Source organism: Condylostylus longicornis, unplaced genomic scaffold, assembly GCF_029603195.1.
Source record: "Condylostylus longicornis isolate FDR11 unplaced genomic scaffold, ASM2960319v2 ptg000004l, whole genome shotgun sequence".
In the NCBI taxonomy this organism is placed as follows: Eukaryota; Metazoa; Arthropoda; class Insecta; order Diptera; family Dolichopodidae; genus Condylostylus; species Condylostylus longicornis.
Genome location: NW_026577973.1, coordinates 19,851,225 through 19,875,365, shown reverse-complemented (window position 1 = coordinate 19,875,365; position 24,141 = coordinate 19,851,225). Strand labels below are relative to the sequence as shown.

The window sequence follows — 24,141 nt, the reverse complement described above, 5'->3', positions numbered from 1 at the left end:
ATTTTAAATTCTAGAGCTGTTGCATGTAAAAATTTCATTACAGATGTCGTATTCTACCATTCTGCCTTTCTAAAACAATAAGTGTTGTATTAAGAAAAATTAATAGTTTGATTAGTCAAATAATAAATTGTTCAATTCCGTATTAATTTATTAAGTTTAGGGACTAAAACTTATATCAGTATTATTTAATTTTCAGTGGTATTGCTAGATGAAAAAGCGTGGAACCATATTCAATTCAATTTTGTTATACCTATGTAAAGAAATTTTAAAGTTTCACGTATTTTTATTAAAGTTTCAAATATTTTTATTAAAAGTATGAAATAAAAAAAAGTTTCGAGTTGTTTGTTGAGTTAATAGCACCGCATCAGTTAAAATAGTTGCCAATAATTTAAAAATTGCATAATATTTGCGCCACTCTTATATTACACGAAAAATTTCTTTATATATTTTTGTAGAGATTAAAAAATATAGAGAAAGATTCCGCAAAATCATTTAAGGAACTCATGATTTTATTATGATTATTAATATTGATGAGGTGAAGATTTGATAGATGGATTTATTGTTCACATACCATCGTCATTAATTTAAATATTTATGTACATGTGTCGTGTTGTAATCATTTTCATCTTATTAATTTTTTTTTGTTATTGTGACTGATCGTTCACAGTAAACACCTACAAATCATGTAGAGAAAATGTAACTTGGATTTTAAATTATTCATAAATATGTACAATGGTTTTTCTTTCGTTTGTGTTGCTGTGTATATTAGAAGATTAAGATATAACATGGATAATAATTCATTAAGCAGTTTTCTTTTAATGTTTTTAATTTTAAACTTTCAATTTCACACTTTCTTACTCAAAGCATAATAATTTAAACGATTTTTTTATAAATTATTTTTCAATTTAATTTTTATATTCTTCTCTCGAATCATAAATTTTTGTTAATTGAAAAGCCAAAAGGAAGAAACTGAATTTGAGTTTGAACGTTAAAAATTTTACTCTTAGCCAACGGAACCGAATAATTTTCTACCAAACGCGATGCTTTTAAAACTAAATGGATATAAATGGTCGTGTCCTCAACTAAGACGGGATACTTCCTACTCAACTATATGCATTATATTTTTCTTTTATAAGAATCTTATATATTTGTACTATTTTAATATTTTCTACACTAAGCCGATTCTTACTAATAAAAATTTTAGGAAAATAATTGAGATAGCTAATGACTTATGGTAAAACAATTTATAAAAACATTCTCCCGAAATTTCAAAAACTACTTAGACTTCCATTTTAATTTAATGGGAGCTTTTAATTTTCACACAAAAAAGAAATCCCACCATAAATCTTTATGTCATTGTTCGTTCACACCGCAGACATCGGCATATTTCACTTATTGTCTTATTATTTCACAAAATAATTGAATCAAATTCCAATTGAACCAATTCAAATGAGGTTTTATTCTAAGACAATAAAATATATAGTGAAGAAAAACACAACTTTTTGTTCATTGAGTTCTAAAACTTCTGCGGTCGATGATTTTTGCAGTAATAATTTCTCACAAAATAGCGAAATTAATGGGTATTCATTTTCGACCAGTTTCATAAATTTGCTTAAATTGATGTTCTTACAGAAATTGAGCTCTTTTTTAATTTTTTGTTTAATTTGGCAAGTTGTGTGTTTTTAGACTTTTCCGATGTTTGATGTTAAGCGAATAGAATGAGTTTTAACAAGGTCGAATCAAGGTAATTAGTATGATTCGAACAATCGTGTTTTACCACATTTTCTTTTTAAACTTTCTTTGTTTCGAATCACAACCACTCAAAATTTCTGAAACTCATAATAAATACAATTTCAGTCTTGTGTTAAACAAATGAAGTTATCGAGGTTTTAACTTCACCTTTGGTTGACAGATGTTTAATTAAAGATAGAAAAGTTATCCTTTTTGTTTCTATGAATCATACAAGACCTTTACGGTTCCGGAAATATAACAGTTCTTTTTTATTAATATCAAAAGTGTGAAGCAACGTTTTTTTTCCAAAAATTGGTCTCATTAAGAGATTATTTTTTTTATTTATTTCAATATAGGTTTTTGCCTTACTTTCAATGTGGTAAAAATGCATGTTATACTGATAACTATATATGTATTTTTGACTTTAATGCTATGACGTGGATGTCATTTTGCGTCAATTTTCAATACAAATTTTGACGTCAATAATGTTGCTTTTCTTTGTCTTTTGTGAAATGGTTCAATTACTGACAATAAATTTTCTTAGCCAATCTGTTTTAGAAATACCTAATTTGATAAGCTCATCACAATTTTAAGTAACCTTTGTAAAGACTGTTCTCGTTAAATTTTATTAAATCAAAAATTGTCACACGTTACAATTGTCTAAAAGCGGAAATAAAGCTGTTTTGATTTTACTGTGAACAATTTTTTTCATTTTATATTTTGTTATACCGCAAAAGTATAACACAATATTTTTTTACTCAACTATTTTATAAATCATATTAGGTTTACGTATACATACATATTTATCTACATATATAGCTATAATTGTAAATATTATGTAAATATTTTGAATAAATTACCAATTACATTTCTCTCAACTAAATTTTTTTTACCAAAAATAACGCCAGATGTCACTAAAAATCACCATTAAAATTTCTGTTAAATAGTTTAAATTACTTTTTGATTTCATAAAGCACTATTTAATTAATATTTTATGAAAACAGTTTCCAAAATATTAGAAAAACTAACCAAAAAAAAAATAATAATACTTTTCGCTACTTTTTGTAAAAATAAAATTCAAATCAAGCATAATGAGTAGTTTAGTAAAATTATGCAAAACAGTATTAAAAAAATAAACAAATAAATAAAAAATATATTTTTAATTAATTATGATGTATACCACAACCAAAAAAGTGGCTGACCAAAAAGTACCATAAATAACTAATAATAAACAAAAGTAACCTTAAAATATTCTACGTACTTCCATAAAAAAAAAAATAATTACAATATTATTTTGGAGCGTGCTTAGAAAATTTCGTATGTTCGGTTACAATATTGGTTTTACCGTTTCGTTTCTCCTCGAACATTTTAACAATTTCTTATTAATAATTTCGAAAAAAATGTTTACTTTCAATTTCATTTGAATTTTTTCCATTTTATTTTTACAAGCAGACAGATAAAAGGTAAATTTTTTGACGTTATCTTTGTCCATTGTTCATACCATTTTTTTTTTAATTTATCATATTTTTATTCGATTTTATAGCGCGGGAAATATTTAAAACGACTCTCTACTTACGTTGTTTAAATAAAACGAAAAAGTACAACAATATGGTGAACAACGCGTTATTACGAACATGTCCGAAAATATTTTGAATAAAATTGTTTTTACAATTGTTTTTTTTCTTTTTTTGATAAACCTTTAATTTTGGTAATATCTAATATCGGTGAGATTTTATGACTGAAATAAAAGAAAAATTTAACAAAACAAGCTGTTTAAAATAATCGTTTTTTGCTAAATTTTTGTATAACGGTAAAAATTAAAATAGAGTCGTAAGTAATTAAAATGTAATATAGGTTGATTTTGTTTTTGTTATTGCGAATAAAAAATGTTGTATCTCTTTATAAGTCTGAAAATGAATAAAAAAAGCGAAATCAGAATGAATTTTAATAGCTCATAAAATTTGGTAAGTATAGGAAACAATTACAGTAGATACCGTGCGTTATTTTATTTGTTTGTCACTCTGTTATAGGTCTTGAACACCTTACAAAGTTTTTTCTGTTTAATATGAGATAGGTACACTTAGATATACGTTTGTTTAGAATGGCTATCTCTGGATATTTTAATATACAACATTATTTTAACTATGACAAGCCTTAGCAATACAATATGTGGTTTGGTTCTTTTTACATCATTTGGAAAATTTTACATTATTTTAATATTTGAGACTGAATGAAAAATTTGTTGCTTAAATTGCTTAACTTCAGCATTTGCAAATATTTTTTAACAATAAAAATTGGGTTTTTTTAAAACGAAGCTCACCAACTTAAATGATTGAGTACTGAAATTGATAAACAAACTTTCCTATTATCGTTTATTTATAAATTACATGTGAACACAAGTATGTATATGTCAATAACTGGTACGTGGTAATCATTATGACTATAGCAGACCACTTAAAGTGTAATGTTTTGATAATTATTAAGTTGTTTGTGTTATATTTTATACCAAAGTATAAAGTGTCGAAAACAAAAAAAACAAACTTGAGTGAAATATGAAGATGTTGGCTTAATTTTAATATACTATAGGGATAACCGTCCGCCTATTGCCCTAACAAGCCAAAACTTCACAATATGTTGATTTTAACCATTTCTAATCTATGATTTTCTTTAAATTTATCTAAGCTATTCATCTAATATTGTAACAATAGTAAACGACGACCTTTTTCCTCATTTACTTTAAAAAATGCATAAGAATAAACATTTATTGATTCTGTTCCTAATTCTGTGTTTAAAAATCAATGAATTCCCGATTTGTCGCCTGACTGCTATTGCGTAAGCGTTACTTAATTTTATTCATTAATAAAATTTTGCTAATCATTAAAAGCGTTGACAATCTCTGTTTTATTTTACTCACAAAAAAAAATTAATTTTAGTTAATAATTATTGCATAATCAACCTCTAACTAAATAAATAAATTATATAGAATTAAATCTAAGAAATCCAAATAACTGGAATTGAATTAATTTACAAATTTTTAATGTGTAACCATCATTTAAGTTTGTTTTTTATTATATAGAATAATACTGCTATTATTTAATAATAAAATAATAAAAATTTATGTATTTTTGTCTACTTTTACAAAACTTGTCTATTTCTGGGTCTGTAGTACAAAATACATATATGTATGTATATACATATATCGAAAGAGTATAAATGTTTAATTAATGTTTTTTCCATTTATTGATTAAAAATCATTTATAAAACTGTGCAGAATTTACGATCATTTTTATAAATATGAAATGGTAGTATCTACAACATCTTCACAATGGCAAGACATTGGAAACATTGTAGAAATATTTACAGTTTTTGGCTATCATCTTTTACACCTTATAAAATTTATTTATATTTTTTTAATTTAATATAGACTTTTAATATAATATGTATATTTTATTGTAGTGTATGTAATATACACATAAGTTCATCGTAATATACATATATTTACAAAGATATATACTTATATCCACTTCATTATTAATTTGATAAACTGAAATATGTTTCATTATCTAAAATATTATGGTCATATAATATAGGTTTATGATTGTTATATATTTAATGTGTCTATGTGTATATGTTTTACGAATAAATTTTGATAATAAAAATTAAAATGGAAATTGTCATTGAATGATGCATTGCTAGGCTAACATAAATATTGCTAATCAGAAGTTGTATATGCTCTGTTTATGTTTATTTAAATTTTTAGACCATATAGTGTTTAATTTGTTAATCTTGTTATGGAAAATCAGTGCAACAGATTTCGACTCAATGTAGAATAAAATTAATAGAACTTTGAAAAAAAGTCAATTCAATATCAAAATGTTATACAATGGCTATTGATTTTAGCTTCGAAGAGAAAAACTCTTATTAATACAACAAAAGATTAATAAAAGAGCAAAAATATCTGTGTTCAGGTATTTTAATAATTATTATAATAATTGAAGTGTTAATTAGACGTGCTGCTGTAACAATATCAATTCCAAAATTCAGAACGAATATTTTAGAATTTAAAATGTTAAAATTAATTTATTCTGACTGAAATATTTAAATATGTATATGAAATCGGGCTTAAAGTATAATAGACTTGCATTTTCGCTTATCCGAAATTTGAGAACGATGTGATGGAGATGATAAGTAACCAAGTGTTAAGAGATGAGTATTCTTTTCCAATTACGGTTTGGTTTCAATATATTTCATTTTTAAAAAAGAATGTAAAGCATTATTTCATGGTTTGGAGCCAATAACTAAATGGAGCCAATAGCTAAATCACATAAATTAACCAAATACCATTTCTTTTTACGAACTCCTCCACTCTTAAAACTACAAGTAACATTATAATTGCAACTACTGTTGAAAATTTCAAAGAAATTCTTCATATTTATCTTTAGTTTCCTACAATATTTTCATTAACTTTTGATTTCAATCGGTAATATCATAAATCAGTTCCTAAACACTGACCAGAATGGTTAAAAAATGTGATATTTTAGTCTTTTTTTTCATTTTCTCATTTTATTTGTTATACAAAAACCGTAAATATTCTTTATGTTTTTGTGCATTTTATAATATCAAACTGTTTTAAATTGAAGTTTTGGGTTTAGGTATATAGTTTTATTATAAATCTAAGCATATACCATCCACTATACAATTTGGATCAAGAAATTATGTAAATTAGACTTTTATAGATTTTCTATTTATTTTAAAAGATATCTGTTTTAATACTGTGTGGTTTCTTTTTAGATAATTGGAGAATTTTTCAACATAATATTTGACTAAATTGGCATAAAAACTTTGTGTTACATTTTTAAATTTCAATATTTTTGGAAAATAGATGATTAGATTTTACAATACAAGTCTCAATGAGCATCATATAAAGATTGAACGTATATTTTGCCAAAAATTTGTATGTATAAAAATGATATATGTATTTTTAAGGTGTGACAATTTTTGGCTATTTTGGATTTTAGAAAAGTTTTTCAATATATAAATATCCACTGAAATCAAAAGATTTGCATCAGTTTTTTGTAACTTATCGAAAAAAAAGCATCGTATTCTTTTATGTTTTAATTTAAAATGAGAAGTGTTGTGGTAAATAAAATTTAAGTGATAATTTAGAGAATTAAAAGAAAATTTAAAATAAATTGCTTTTATAAAATTTGAAATCTAATTGTTCTTATTTACAAATTACTAAATTAAAAAATAAAAAAAGAAAAAATACAAGAAAATTTAATTTAAATGGACTGTTAATTCCAGTTTTTTTTTTGGTTTTTTAAAATAGTTTACATATCTCATTTCGATAGCATTTGCGGCTCCAAATGGATATAATTATGCAGCACAAAACTACAATACTGGATCTTTTATACAACATCCACACCATCAGCATGCTTATAGTGCTCTTAATTCGCCTCCAGTACAGCAGTTTTTAACTAATCATGCTACAGGATTTCAAGCAGGTCCCTCCTATCAACAATTTAACCATCTGTCAAATGGTGGTGGATTTAGTCATCATAGTGGACAGCATCATGTGCAACAACAACCAATTGTTACAAAACATATTTATATACATTCTGCACCAGAAGAACCAGATGAAGAAGTGTACGAAGATAATTCAACTCATCAACAGCATAAACATTATAATATTGTATTTATCAAAGCACCAAGTCAAGCTGTACGTAAAACAGCACAAACCTTAGCAAATGTTTTAAATGAACAGAAGACAATTATTTATGTATTGAGCAAGAAGAACGATTATTCTGAAATAAAGCAAGCTATACAAAGTATACCACATCAACCGCAAAAACCAGAAGTATATTTCATTAAATATAAAACACCAGAAGAAGCGCAACTTGCTCAAAATACAATTCAAGCCCAATACGATGCTTTGGGTGGTACAACGAAAATATCTGACGAAGGATACGCTCCAGTATCGTCAGTAGTTGGAATATTAGGTAATGGTTTTGGTGGTCATGGTCATAATGGTCATGTTCTATCTGGCGATGGTATTTCATCAATAGGTCGAAATAATTTTCAGAGTGCCGTTAATTCCGGTTCAGCAAATCTTATTATTGGTGGATCTCCTTATTTACCACCAAACAAAGTTGTAAGAAACTAAAGAAAAAGTTCAAATTTTTTGTTGTAATTATTGTTGAAACTAATTATAGAAAAATAATCATCGACATCTTTTGAAAATATGCAAAAGATGAATAAAAAAAATAAATATATATTTTTATTAAAAATATTAAATAAAGGCTAGCTAAATTTTGAATATACAAAATCTATTATACATTTATAAAGCAATATATTGTGATAAGTAAATTAATAAACTTATTATCGAATATTTCGTTTTAATTTTTCAAATATTTAATTTTCAGGAAGGTTTAAAAGTCACTAAGGTTTAAAGAGTAGAAACCATAACCTTGGACTATAATGTAGTTTGAGTCATTTTTTACAAAGTGATTTTCAAAAAGAAAACTGGCCATTTTGATCTTAATTGACAAATTAAAATTTTAGAAGTGATATCTTTCAGAACAGAGTTCAGAAATTCAGAGAATATTTTCAATCTCGAGGGCATATTAGACACTATTTTTTATATTTAGTGATGAAAAGTTCCTTCGATTTATATTCGAGTCTTACCAAGATTTTTGGATAATTAATGATAAACTTTTTTTATCAGTGGTAAAATAATCAGAAACTTGTGCGATATATTTTGATAAATTTCTAAAAATCGGGCTATTTTTATAAGCGGATATTTTTAAAAAATATATACATACATAGGTATATGTTTCATTTATTTAAATTTTTTAGTACCTATGTCTTCAACATAAACCCTGCTTGCTTTTCATTAACTTATTAAAATTATTTTTTTTTGTAAAAACGATGAAGAAAGTAATTAAGCAACAACATAGCTTTTAGTAAAGTACATCTGTTGAGAAAAAGATAATTTCTTATTTCCCCCTACATTACGGTGTTGCGGAGTTAAAGTATTCAAATTTTTAATTTCTATAATTAAAAAAGTGGAAATTGTTGATTCTGTTTTTGGAAATTGTTGATTTGTCATTCGAAGACAAGTGTTCACTCACGAAACGAATAACAACTTTACCAAATTTGATAAGTTCCATGAATGAGTCAAAAATTTTTCTGGATTTCATTTATTTTTATTCTTTCTTTTTTTGTACTCAAGGAATTTTTTATTGAAAACTTAGTAAATTTTTTTTATTTTTAAATAAAATTTAAAATACAAATATTCTAAGTCGGATTCAAGATTTGCAAAAATTAGTTCAGCTAAGTTTGGTTTCAGTTAAGATCGTGCAGTGTTGGGTCTCTCTCGCCAGTCATGCTAAGTATTATATTTTCCTGTTGCAAGAAATAAAATTTTAAAAATGTACATATTTTATGAAGCTTGCAATTGCCTTACTCAAGGAGAGATTCACTTTTTTTTCTAAATGTAAAACCTTTTATTTAATTTTAAAATATTTTGTTCTTTATTATTTACAGTCATATTTAAAAAATTTTAAAACAAAAATTTTTCAATATTTAAAAATTAAAAAAAAGCAATAAATTTAAACAAAAACAATCTTAACAATTGAAGAAACAATAATAATAATACTGATGTACTTAAATGAAAGAGAATTAGAGTCTCAATGTCGCGAGTTTAGTGCCTTGGAGGTAAATATGAAGCACCACCACCACTAATACTACCGCCACCGATATGACCACCACCGATATGACCACCGCCAATTGATCCTCCACCAATATGACCGCCACCAGTTGAACCAAATGATCCTCCGATTCCAGATACACCACTTCCTGTCGAGAAACCACCTCCTTGTCCTCCAACTCCAGCACCTCCAGTATTTCCCAAAGCACCAATGACTGATTGAACTGGGGCAACACCTTCATCTGAAACTTGTGAAGTACCACCCAACTGATCGTACTGAGTTTGAATTTGTCTTTGAGCGTGAGCTGCTTCTTCAGCGGTTTTATATTTAATGAAGAACACATCAGGTTTACTTGGTTCTGAATGAGCTTGTTGTACATCAGCTTGAATATCAGCTAAATCAGTCTTCTTGCTCAAGACATAAATGACAGTCTTTTCTTCATTGGCTGGTGCAATAAATCTTACTTTACCAGCTTGTGCGCCTTGATGTGGTGCTTTAATAAACACAACACGATAATGTTTACGTCCTGGACCTAAGTTAATAACTTTATCGCCACCGACTTCATCTTGTTCTTCGGGTGCTGAATGAATAAAGAATTGTTTTGTAACAATTGTTTGTTGGCCACCAGCAGCACCGCCACCATGTGAGATTCCACCGTGACCACCTCCGAAAGATCCTCCGCCAATGCTTCCACCACCAAATCCACCATGACCACCTCCGAAAGACCCTCCGCCAATGCTACCACCACCAATATTTCCACCAAATCCACTAGATCCAATTGATCCGCCACCAATGCTACCTCCACCAATGTTACCACCACCAAAATGACCTCCACCACCGATATGTCCACCACCAATGCCTCCTCCTCCAATGTGACCACCACCAATACCACCGCCTCCTAAATGTCCACCACCAAAACTGCCTCCACCAACTCCTCCGCTTGGTGCATTGTAATTATATTGTGGAGCTGCAATGGCTGCACTAATACTGCATAAAAAGACCTACCAGAAATTAAAAAAAAAAAATCTTTTAATAAAGTTTTTTTGGATTTTCTTTTTTTTCTTTTTTGGCTTTTGTTATAAATATTAATTTTGATTTATTTCCAACAATATCCTTTTGTGTTAAACATATTGTACATGTGTATATTATCCATGTATGTATGTATATAAAATATTTATATATTATCCACGTAAATTCAATTTCTTTTTTCTTTAATTCACAATAAAAAAATATGTAAATATTTTTCCAATTTGAATAATGACCCGTTTTGGATCAAATATTAGTTGTTGTGAATATTTTTTTATCGAATACAATTAATAAAAATTTATCACTGAATTTACGAATATTTAAATGAAAAAACTACAAAAAAAATATGATTTTTCAATTAATTTTTGATTTATGATTATTTATCCGCGGGTATAATTTTTATAAAATACACGAGGTCTACAATATGAATGTTATATTTATAATTTATATACGGTAATCCTTACAAGAAATCCTTTCATCTTCCAATTTGATAATTATTATTAAAATTATTGTAGGATGTTTTTTCTTCAAATTATCAAGTGAGATTAACTGAATATTGAATTGAATTTCATCTTTTTATAACCGAATAAAAAATTTTTAATAATATAAAAAAAAAAAAAGTAGTGAAGAATACTTGAAGGTCGTAATGAAAGTGTACCTAAAAAAAGAAATTTATGCTGTTGTTGTAACTGTGGTTGTCATTGTTTTTGCATTATGATTATGTATATGTACTTACGAGTACAATTTTAATACATATTATAGAAATATTTTGCGTGTGTACCTACACAACAAATCATAAATAAAAGAAGAAAAATACAACATAAAATCAAAATTAGTTACCGTGGGATCCCTCATCCTCATCTCGATCTTTCGCCATTTATAATACAATAATATTAGAAAACTATTATAGTGTTAAATGAAGTTTTATTCTTTTCATTTTTTTTCTTATTTCTGTTTCTTTTCTTGTCTTTCCTTCAATTTTGGGTTTTAAAGTAAATTTTTCATTCTTCTTTTCTCATTTAATGCTTTTTCTGTTATTTTTTTTATTTTACTTAATACATACATACTATATAGTATAGTACAATTCATATCTTGCGGCACATCATTTATAATTATTTAACTGTTGAAATTGTTCACAGACTCTCTGTTGATCATCATTATTATATACGTAGTAGTTATAAAATTAGTTAAAAAACGGTATAAAATTTACTATTGTGCAAATGGTTATCAAATAAATCGTTAATATTTTACTGTTAAATTCGCGACATTCTATGTACATAAATATATGTACGTATTTAAAACTTTTGTACCATTTATAATATCAATCAGTACGGATGCTAAATGTAGTGATGAACGCACGTATGAAATTGCAATAATTTCAAAAATAATTTAATTAAAAAATGGTCAAAATTATATTTTTAATGATATTATTTTGGATTCATTTTTATAAATTGTAGGGTTTTCGTATAGTTATTAAGAAAAATGAAATTGTATGTTTAATTTTTTTCATATATTGTGAAGAATTGTGTTTTTCATATATTATTAATTTTTACGATAAATTTATTATTTTTCCTAAAAAAAAAATATTCCACTTCTGGATAAAATTCCCTTAGTTGAATACAATTATAAAGTAAAAAAATAAGAAAAAGTTAAGAAATTTGTGGCGAAATGAATATAAGTTTAGTTTAAGATTCAAAGCTTAATAATATTATGCAGTTTGGTAATCGTAATTTAATAAGTAACTTTGTATATGTGTTCGTAATTTATATAAAGAGATACGAAATTAAAAATTAAAAATTTGATTATTAACAATAAAAGTAGTTTTATTTGAAAATATTTTTGTATTTATAAATTTGGAAAATTCAAAGCACAATTTCATTAAATCTAATTTTGAATATTTAATTTAATAAAACTTGAATGATTATTATTAGATGCCAATAATAAATTTATATAAAAAGATTCAAACTGCGGTCTTTATTAATATACATATATTGTTACATAATATACAACATTTTATAATGTCTTAATTAATTATTTGAAAATTAAGTTTTTGGCACAATTTTCATAACGACGATCATTATTTGGTATAGGAAAAATTATTTGGTGAGGACAAACGTAATCTATCGCGTTATATGGCAATTTTCCTCAATTTAAGTAAAAGTCTTGTTATTTTTAATAATATTTTTAGACTTGTTTTTGTCATAAGATTAAGTTATTTAATTTTGACATGAAAATATGTATAGCCAAAAAAATTGTCATTGAAACTATTGATATTTTTGCGAGATACAAAACTTTTCTTTTTGATGTATGAAAACTCCCTTTTCTTTGGATTACTTTTATTGTTGCTAATAAATTTCGTGCGCACTTTTTTGGAGCTGATTTCCTTCTCAGAAGATGAGAGAGTTTTCTTTTCACATATCTAGAAAATAAAAAAAAATGTATAGTCAAGCTGTAAAGGATAACCTAAATTGCAAAGCAGCGCATTGCAATTTAGGTTATTAAAAAATTAGCAAATTTTTCTGTCAAAATTTGCGAAAGGTTTTGAAATGAACGTATTTTGAAAAATTTTTGGCTTTTTTCCTCAAAAATTTATGTTGAAGCTAGTATGTGTTACTTAAAAACGGTAAGTCTAACATTTCCCATATAAATTTCCGTTATAAAGGCACATTGCTCTAACTTTCAAACCTTTTATACTTATTTGTCATTTTTAAACAGTGGTAATTTTCGAAAATTTAGATAAAATTTTTTTTTGCTCGATGGGACCCTTTTTTTGTTACATTTTTTCAATCTACATCTTTTAAGAAATATGTAATATGCATTAACACCTATTGATAAACAATACATTCCACGTATTCGTTTTTCAAAACGAAAACGTGGAATGTAAACGCTGCGAAAACAAGTCTTGATGAAACTAAAGTTGTAGAACTCACTTATTCAATAACATGCAACTAAAGTATGGGTATAAAGACCTCGGCGAGTCAATTTCGGATCTGAAAAGTTTCTGTGAATTATTTCGCGTTTGTGTGACACTCTACTATCTCAATTAAAGCTCATAATTTAAGTTTCCTGAATTTATAAAACAAGTAGACTATGAAGATAGGGTGACATATTCGGCATAAATAAGTCTACAAACAAGGGTAAGTTTATATGGGACCATTATAAATACATAAAAATATAAAAAAAAGCGATAAGAATATAAGCAAGTAAAAACGTTTCAGTCGGTATAAACCGATTGAATTATACCCTGCACTTTTCATTGTTGTATAGCAATTACTCGAATCTGTGAAACCATTCTACTTCACGGATATGTCTGACCTATAATTGGACACACGGCTGCCAAGTTTCATGAATCTGACTTTATTATTTTTCCAATTATTTAAAATTAACTTTTGGACTTGTATGAGTGCTACCCGAACCTGTCAAGCAATTCCACCAAAACTTCAGAAATATTTATGTCCTAAAATTGGACACATGATTCAAGTTTTATGAATCTGATTTTATTATTTTTCCGAATATAAAAAATTTGCTTTTGGGGTTGTATGGCAACCATCCGAACCGGTACCGCCATCCCAGCATATGTTTATGTGCTAATTTTTAGAGCATATGTATAATGTAATTGGAAACACGTAAACAAAATTTCATATTTATACTTTAATTAGTTTTTGAAATATTTAAAATAAACTCTAATTAGTCCAATATAGTAGGGTTCGTACTTGGCACAAAAGAAACAAGTTGTGAAAGTGTGGTATCGGTTGCACTATTCGTTATTGAGTTATCGTATCGGACGAACGGACATGTCTAAATCAACACATAATTTTACGCTGAGCAAGAATATATATATGTATGTGTCCATACTGAGATGACTCCTTTAAGTAGTTACAAACTTTATACCAAAGTTAATATACCCTTCACGAAGTGCAGGGTACAAAAATGTAGATTTACAATTATGGCACTTTTATTACTACTACAAAAAAAAATCAAATGGGTGCTCAAGTTAATTTGAAGCGATTCACGAATATGTTTAAATTAAAAATAAATATTGTCCAAATAACACAGTTTAATGAAAAATATAGCAATTTTCAGCGTTTTGTCATTTAATTCAACATTTTTATTTTTAGACCATTTAACCAAGGATCCAAGAATACTTATTTACTAGAAAAACTTAATACAGAAAATAAAACATTGTCAACCTTCTTTTGCGTAAAGAAAATACAGAATGATGCTAAAGGTGCGGAATCAAATTCAATATTGACGTGGAAAAAAATAATGTAAAATTCATAAATTTACAAAAGAAATCCAAAGTATGTTAAAGTTTATTAAAAGGAAAGAGAAAAAAGCTACCAATTAAATAAGCATTTAATTTATAAACAAACATAAACTTATCAAAATAAACATAAGAGTTACGTGATCCTATTACTAAGCTGGTTCGTGTATTGTTTGAATGACTTTTGGGATATGCAAAAATTGTTTTTAAAATTGCATAGCAGTTATTGTATGAGCTTCAATAATCAAAACTAAAATTTGTTGAAATTTAATTTAACAACAATTTTGTTGAAAGAGGTTAATATTGGCCTATACCAAGGTTTTGTGAAAAAAATTTTGAATACAGCAAACTTTATAGTTTCAAGATGTGGCAAATTATTCTTGGAGTTGTATGGCACTAATTGTAGGTATTAAAATGGTCATAACTAAATTTTATCAGAATAGTAACGTTATTATGGAAAATGAGACAAATGTAAGATTTATAGATTCCAAAATCTGAAGTAAACTTTCATAGAATCTACGTTGGTTGTCACAATCTTAATTCAATTGTGTTTTTGATTGCAACTAGACAAGAAGTACTCAAATTTAAACTTCAAACGTAGAATTTGTCATTAATCCCAAATAAATTATGCAAGCTATTGCTTTAAACAATATTTGGTATATTTGACCCCCTTAATATAAAATATATGTGTAAACACAACATGTCTTACACGTCTCTCGTGCCTTACACTTTGATTTGCGACTGAGATTAAATATTGTAAGCAGAAACGCAGATCATTTTGATTTAAGCGTTTCCAACACATGTACACATTTGTGTGTATTTTTGTGTATATATGTACATCGTTGATTAATTATGAGTTAAATCATAATACAATTCGATTTTAAGACAGCGACCTTCACCAATCTATATTTATTTTATCATTCTAAGAAGGATATTGTTTAGCGTTTTTGTGTAACCAAGATAATTTTATCGGCATTCTTCTATAAATTTACACTTTTTTAATGTTTACCTACTGTAATAATTCATTGGTCCTTACTTCCCATATTAAATACAATATGCTTACTAAGTCTATTAATAAAACAAAAACAAAAATTTAAAAGTGTACTCTTTTACATTTAAAAGTGTATTATATCCTGTAACATTGAATGAGTAAAGTACCAGTTATATATTTCATATTATAATTCGTTTAATTATTAAATTTTCTTTTTACTTAAAATACTAATTTATTTACATTAACATATAATGAACTAACTAAAAATACTGTACTAGGAAAACAACACAGAAACAAAATTGTTCAATTTCAATAACAAACATAAAAGCAATTCAATAGTTTATACTAAAACCAAGTACTTTTGTTTAATGGTTTGGAGGTAAGTATGTCGCACCTGAACCACCGCCAATATGACCAATATGTCCGCCACCAGTACCGACGCTAATAGCGTTGCTAATGCCACCAGCAGTACCACCAATTCCAGCACCCAAACCAGAACTCCCTCCGCTTGTAAATCCATGACCGCCATGACCAGTATGTCCAGCATCACCTGATCCATGACCCAGAGCACCAATAACGGAGGAAACAGGAGCAACACCTTCATCAGATACTTGTGATGTACCACCCAATTGATCATATTGAGCTTGGATTTGCCTTTGTGCATGAGCAGCTTCTTCTGGTGTTTTATATTTAATAAAGAATACATCAGGTTTAGTTGGTTCAGTGTGTGCTTGTTGTACATCAGCTGCAATATCCGCTAAATCAGTCTTCTTGCTTAGTACATATATAACAGTCTTTTCTTCGTTAGCTGGTGCAATAAATCTGACTCTGCCTCCTTGTACACCTTGGTGAGGTGCTTTGATGAAAACAACACGATAATGCTTGCGTCCTGGTCCTAAATTAATAACTTTATCGCCACCGACTTCATCTTGTTCTTCTGGCGCTGAGTGAATAAAGAATTGTTTTGTAATAAGATTTTGATGAGCACCACCGTGACCAATAAAACCGGCATTCCCTCCACTAAAACCGTTACTGCCAACTGCACTTCCACCAAATCCCGCGAAGTTTCCACCTCCAACAAAACCTCCGAAACCACTACCTCCACCAGCGCCATGTCCGCCCAAATTGGCTGCCCCACCACCAAAATGTCCTCTATTTCCACCAAAAGCCCCTGTACTTGGTACGAAACCACCACTTCCGTGTCCACCCGCAAAGTTTTGGAACCCACCAATATGACCTCCTGTAGCATGTGCGCTACTTGAGGATGCAAATGATGGTGCAGGACCAATATTACCACCTCTTACGTCCAATAGTCCACCCCCTAATGGTTCATCAATACCCGATGGTCCAGTTCCACCAATTGGCCCTAATCCAGCACCTTGGTGTGGTGGATTGTAATTATATTGCGGAATGGCAATGGTATTACCAATACAAAGTAAAACAACCTTAAAAAAAAATAAATAAATTTTTAATAATCTGCTAAAAGCCTTTTTTTTATTTTTAGTAATATTTTTATTTAAAAGCGCTTTGATAATAATCTCCAATTACGAATTGAATAAATTTTTAAATGTTAATTAAGGTTACACCGAAAAACAACAAACCGTAGTTGTTCATAATTACGGTCAAATTATGTAACGATTACATTTTTTTCAAAAAATTTACAAATGCACTAAGATGACAAAAACGGAATAAAAACTAAACTGTTAATTTTTTTTTTATTTTGATATAAGCGCATATAATGGTTTAAGTGAAATCAATATGACGTAATCCTTACTATGAATCCTTTCATGATTTGCTTAATCCAAAAAAACAAAAAATTGAAATGTACTGTTAGATGTTGTTCCCTTAAAGAGTTAACACACTTTAACTAAAGATTTGTAATAAAGTTTTGCTTTTATACTATCAGTAAAAACACATGCGTGAACTTCAAGTATTTTTGGAAATGAAAGTACTCGAAAGTAAAGAAATTTTTGATTTTATGAATTGTTAAATTTTATATGTGTACATATGATTTTTTTTCTTTTTTTCTTACCTGCTTTTCGTTGAAAATTTGTGTATATTGTCTGTCTTCTTATAACACATTTAAATTGTATTTGCCGTGGGTTGTTTCTTTGTAAAACCCTCATTAAAAAAATTATTTTTATATTTTCATTATATGTACATTTGTAAGACATTTGAAATAGAAATTGGACAAATAAATACAATTTTCGCATATACAGAACAATAGGTAAGTTACCAATTGGAAGGAACTAAAAAAAAATTCAAAAAACCCAGTCATATTTATGATGTTACCCTATTGTGGTTTCTGGCAGTTCAATAAAATAACTATAACAAAATAACTAAAAAATTTTTACACACAATTCATTAATAATTATTACCGTAGCTAATTATTTTTCATAAAATATATACATACATAGAAGTAGTGTATACATGCATCTGCATATGCTTATATATATATACATGCATATATGTACAAGATGATCTGGCGCTAATATTTTTTTGAGAGTTTTTATGAATAATGGAAATTGTTGGATAATCATTTATGAATTATTGCTAATATTTCAGATTGGTGTTGCGGCTATTTGTGAATTTGTTGGTAGATGTAGATATCACTACAATAAAATTTTTTGTATATGTATAAAATACATACATGATTTTAAAGGTGGAATGTGCATAACAATATTATTCTATGAAAGCGTTATTGCGGTTTAATCAAATTTGTTACGGTAATTTTGTAAAATTTCTCTTGAAAAATGCTTCATGTCCTAGAGATTAAATAAAGTTTAAAATACTAAAATTCCATATTTCAAGAAGAAAAAATTCTTACAATATTATAAACCACGTAATGTAACTTTCTGAACTACTTTCAATTTTTAAACTTTTTTTTCGTTTAAATGTTTTACCGAAAAAATGAAGATAGATCTCTAAAGCTTAAAATGACAAAATTCAAAATTTCAACCTTTAAACTATGTAAAAGTATAACGAGTATACCAACCTATGTTTTTTCTATACATTATTATACTTGGATCACTTAAAAAATGTCTCCTCTAATCTATTAGAATTTGAAAATGTTGTCGAATTTCTAAGTTTTACTTTAAACATACGCAAAAACAACGATAAAAAAAGCAGGTTAAGAATGTTCTCCAAATAATTTGATAAGTTCTTTAAATAAGGATTGCTTATTCCAATCAGTATTTCTTTTAGTTGTCAGTAAATAAATTTCAATCTTTAATACAATTTTCGAACACTTAATTAAAATTAAAAATTTTCTTAATTCTTTAAAATTTTTCTTAAATATTTTTGATTTTCAACTCTAATTAATAAGGGTATTGTTAAAATAAATAATGTGTTTGACCACATATTGAAAATTGCTACAGTATAATCTAAGTAAAAAAATTTTTAAAACGCATAGTCTATCAAATAAACTCATGGGTTATAAGAAAACACATTTCCCTCAAATAGTTTATGGCATGAAAACTGTCTGTTAAAATAACTTTATTATTCCAATTTAATATAATTTCATTATGTAATTGTGCAAATAATGAAAAATTTTAATTAAAGTATAACAAAGTATTATAGGACAATATTGTTGTAAGATTTTCGTTTTTGTAAGCGAAATAAAATCTTTTAGCAAATAAAGGAATTCTTACTTCCGGACAATAACAGAGAATGGGGAGGAATTAAATTAACATAGATTCTATATAAATTATTAAAACTTCAAACAAATTAGTGTTCCCGCGTAAGAAGAACCTGCTCCATAGGATCGGAACTTGACAGTGTACAAAATTTTTTCAGTGACGAAAAGACGAAATATACAGATGAACACATTCTTTTTTTTTTAATTTTTTTGAAAATCACCGAAAACAGACTAATATGTTAAGTAAAATTTTTAATGCACACGAATTGTGGTATGTAGTATATAAAGAAAAGCGTAAAATAAAAATGCGTAAATAATAAATTAAATATTTTATAAAAATTCATTTAATAATTTGTGCGATTTTGCCTTATCTTATTGATTTTAATGCAATAATATAATTATTATGTAATTTCAGCATTTCTCTTACTAAAATTATAAGAAATTTATGATTGGTATATATATAAAAATAAGAAATTTTTGATTGGTAGATAATGTAACCGTGATTTACATATCAGATCTGGCGAATACTTTCATATTTTGGTCGCAATACAATCATATTAAATATCTACCCAAATTTCTGCCAGTTTTAAAAATTGTGTATTTAAAGTGCTTAATTTATAATATTTAAATTTAATTTAATGTTTTGTGTTCTTCGTTGCAAATAAACTAAATATAAAATTTCTTTATACTTAGCCACTATATTATTTAAACGATATTGTTTCTCATTAAATCACCTATGTAAATTATACAAGGTAAGTTCGTAATACAAATATTTTGAGTTTTGAAAATCACATTATTTCACCTTTTTATACTCTTTCCAAAATTTTCCTAAAATTTTAAATATTTTAATGTTTGTGCAAATAAACATTATATACATATTTTAATTAATTTTTTAAATGTTTTTAATTATTGAGTTCAATAAATACAAATTATATTAGTCAGACTTAAAAATTGTGGTAAATAAGTAAAATTATGTGAAAAAATAGTAATTTTTTGCTTAAAATAAAGATGTGTCAATAATTATCAGCTTTAAATTAATTTGCTTATCCCAATTTCAAATAACAGGAAAATAAAATAAATATTTTTTTTTTTGGAAAAAATATTCTTTTTATTGCTCTTTTTAGAACTTTTCAAAAAAATTTTTTAAAAAAAGGTCTTATTAATTTTACTCTGTCCGTCCGTCCGTGGACGTGTTTACAAAACTTCTACACCTTTGAACGAAAGGTGAAATTTCATATTTACGTAGATCTTTACTAGAAATTTATTTTCGTAGAATAAAATTATTACCTATCTCCAACATTTAAAAGTTATACAACACCAAAATCTTAAAACCGGCATGTATTAATTGCAACAAAACCATATGCACTTTTCAAATTTTGCAAACACAGAAATATGGTGGCTGTCTTGTTCTACCACGATGAAAAAAAATGGCCGATAAAATTTACCGTAATCTAAAAGCCGTAATTTCCAAATTTTTGATGCCGTTTTTCTTCTAAACCACAGGTTGCAAAAGTCTGAAATTTTAAGAGCTTCTAGACACTAATAAATAGTTAATTTCATTAGAAGAAAATTTTTTCCCATCTACACGTCCATCTCAAGTTATCGCCTCCCGAAATTTGTACAATTTGAATATTTGGCACTGTAAACTGCAAGCTTTTTCAAATTTTATAAACGCAGAAAGCTAAGGGTAAATTCCATACCTTAAAAAAATTAATTATTTTTCTTAAGTCAAACAATTAACCCTTAAAATCGAACATTGTGTTAACCAATTTTTATAATTTATTTTTATAATTTATTTTTGCTTTATTTCAAAAACTGCATAAATCGTTCATCCTAAATATATGCAATCCTAGAAATAGTTTCGTATATGAATAAAAATAATTTTAATAGTGTAGTAGGTATAAATAGATTGTTTTTAAAAGCAGTATTTTCAGTTGCTGGAGTGCTACAATACAAACCATTGGTTTAACCCAACTTTATTTATACCAAAAACTTTATAATTATTTACTTTTTGTAGTTTCTTAACCTTAATTTAATATTTCTGAATATTAGGTAATATAATATGATTATTACAACAAATAGTTAAAAAATTATATATAGGCTAAAATTTATTTTAATAAATTATGAGCATTTCACTAGTTACTAGAGAAAGTAAATACTTTATAATAATGCATATTATTCAAAAGGCACAAGCGGTTTTGATATTCTTATTTTAACCTAATGTCGTCAATGAGCTCTTTCAACAAATTTTTTTCAATAGTCTTTGATATTTGGCACCTACCTCGGAATAAAAGTTTTACCCATTTTTGATCGTATAACCATAATTTTCAAAACCATGCTCTATATATTTCTAAAAATACAACCCTCTGAAATTGTCAGAATGTAAAATTCCACAAGACGGAAAAAGTTAAAATCATGTTTTTAATAAATTTATTTTTTTAAGAAAATTACAAATATGAAACAAAAATATATGATAAAAATATATTCGTGTGCGTTCGTTTGTTTATTCAACTTCTACAGCAATTTTTAACCCAAATGCATTTTTCCATGAAAAACCTCTAAAAGTTGAGACTCCTCAAAGTCAAAATTACAATTTTTTTTTCTGAATTGCACAATGCATAAAAATGGTAATGATAAATTTCTTGCTTCTTGAAGATACTCTTTTTTATATAGTAGTCAAAAATTTTTTCACATTGTTCATTTCAAAACAGATTTTTTTAACTAAGGAAAATTATTTCACGTGACAAATTTGGCCCAATTGAAATTTATTTCACAAACTTGTTTCAAATTGTAAAAATGCAAACATGACACGTAAAAAGTTTTGGCAATATTTTTAATTATTTTGCACGACACTGACTAGATATTATATCCACTTTATATAACAAAGATAACTAAAATTAATATAATTTCTTTAAAAATCCTAAGTTCTTCTTAGACTTCTTGTATATAAAAGAAAAAATGCAGTCCTGCATTGATACGAAGTTTGCGAAATTGTTAATTGATTTGATACAATTTCTTACTGAAATGTTAGAGTATGTGTTTTAGTGTAAGCCATGCTTAATATTTTTGGATTCCGAGTGTCTTGTATTAAAATTAAAGTTGGGTTGGGGTAATATTTTACTACTAAATACAGAAAGAAAATTAAAGAGATTATAATTACATGTTCATAAACACAATGAACTATTATTGTAGAAGCTATTTATCATCTACTTAAACGCAAAATATTTAGAGTAAAAAAATTAAATTGTTTTACGATTTTCTTTTGACCACAACGTTTCGTCAAAATCGAAAAACTTTACGGCATTATTAATTACTTAATTATTCATCGTAGAAAAATCTCTAGCCATTTTAAAACTTTAAAATGTGTGATATAAAAAATTTAACCTTGATAATTTATGTTAATCTTCAATTTCTTTTATTCTACTTCAAAATAGTTAGCGAAGTGGTAAGTTTAGCACAGCACGTGACAACGTTTAGCATAAAAAACCTTCAATTAACTTGTATAGTGCTTCTTAAGTTTTTATAAATTGTATAGTTATTATACTCATTTACATTTTTCTATTGGAATGTGATACTGTACATAAATTGACAAAAAAAAAATATTAAGAGAAATTGAATTAAAAGTGGTTTATGTCATTTTATTATCACTTTTAGAAGCCATGGTATTCGAATGTTTGTATTGAAAACTCAAAATATGCCAACAACAATGTCTTTATGAAATATTTATAATAATCCAATATTTATTATTTAAATTGTAATTAAAAATGCAGGTTTCGAAAATATTAAAAACAATTTTATTTACAATATTCATTTTACAAGAATCTTAAAAAAATGCAACAGAACAATTTTTATAACACATTTTATGGGCTTCATTTTTTAATAACTCGGTGGCAAATATGTTCCAGTGGAATCACCAATACCATTACTTATACTAGATCCGGCTATTCCAATTGAATTTGAGCCTTGAACAATGTTGCCAGCATTACCAATAGCACTACCAATTCCACCACCATCAATATCGTTCGCTGAATCTCCTAAAACTCCTATTACTGATTGCACCGGTGCAACACCTTCGTCGGATACTTGCGATGTACCACCCAGTTGATCGTATTGTGCTTGGATAGTTCTTTGTGCATGGATGGCTTCTTCTTGTGTCTTATATTTAATGAAGTGTACTTCTGGTTTTGTTGGTTCTGATTGAGCTTGTTGTACATCAGCGGCAATATCAGCCAAATCAGTTTTCTTACTCAACACATAGATCACGGTTTTTTCTTCATTAGATGGTGCTAAAAATTTAACTTTTCCGCCTTGAATATTTTGATGTGGTGCTTTAATAAATACAACACGATAATGTTTTCGAACTGGTCCCAAATTTACAACCTTATCGCCGCCAATTTCATCTTGTTCTTCTGGGGCTGAATGAATAAAGAATTGTTTTGTTACAATTGCTTGCTGTGATCCTACAGCATGTTGTTCAGAATGAGAGCCAAAATTTCCTCCAACATTTGAAGAAATTCCATGACCAATATGTGAAGAAACTCCAGAACTTCCACCGACAAATTGACTTCCACTTCCTCTAATATCTAAGGCAGGTCCGTGTGAAATACCAGAAATTAATCCAGGACTTTGGTAGTTGGGTGGACCATATGCATATTGAGGAGCCCCAAAAACCAAACCAACCATTAAAACAAAGACCTTAAATTACAATAAATGAAAGTTTATTTTAAATTGAATAATCCTTTTCACAAAAATTCCTAGTTACCCATACCATAAATTGTTTCAT

The 24,141-nt window shown here is 27.1% G+C and overlaps 4 protein-coding genes across 4 annotated transcripts; 1 reads left to right on the top strand and 3 right to left on the bottom strand.

Moving 5' to 3' along the window:
- The first annotated feature begins 6,033 nt into the window (after positions 1–6,033).
- LOC129613928 (uncharacterized) lies at positions 6,034–8,180 on the top strand. The gene is made up of 4 exons (XM_055528275.1): positions 6,034–6,111; positions 7,061–7,710; positions 7,816–7,882; positions 8,154–8,180. Exons 1-4 carry the CDS (start codon positions 6,034–6,036, stop codon positions 8,178–8,180), a joined length of 822 nt encoding a protein of 273 aa, XP_055384250.1.
- Positions 8,181–9,433: 1,253 nt separating this feature from the next.
- On the bottom strand, positions 9,434–10,945 carry LOC129613897 (keratin, type II cytoskeletal 1-like). The gene is made up of 2 exons (XM_055528219.1): positions 10,931–10,945; positions 9,434–10,441 (listed from the first exon to the last, which is right to left on the bottom strand). The coding sequence occupies exons 1-2, from the start codon at positions 10,943–10,945 to the stop codon at positions 9,434–9,436; spliced, it is 1,023 nt and encodes a 340-aa protein (XP_055384194.1).
- A 5,141-nt stretch (positions 10,946–16,086) lies between these two features.
- LOC129613891 (uncharacterized) lies at positions 16,087–17,999 on the bottom strand. Its single transcript, XM_055528207.1, has 2 exons — positions 17,958–17,999; positions 16,087–17,166 (listed from the first exon to the last, which is right to left on the bottom strand). The coding sequence occupies exons 1-2, from the start codon at positions 17,997–17,999 to the stop codon at positions 16,087–16,089; spliced, it is 1,122 nt and encodes a 373-aa protein (XP_055384182.1).
- Positions 18,000–23,234: 5,235 nt separating this feature from the next.
- On the bottom strand, positions 23,235–24,141 carry LOC129613884 (uncharacterized). Its single transcript, XM_055528195.1, has 2 exons — positions 24,121–24,141; positions 23,235–24,053 (listed from the first exon to the last, which is right to left on the bottom strand). Exons 1-2 carry the CDS (start codon positions 24,139–24,141, stop codon positions 23,235–23,237), a joined length of 840 nt encoding a protein of 279 aa, XP_055384170.1.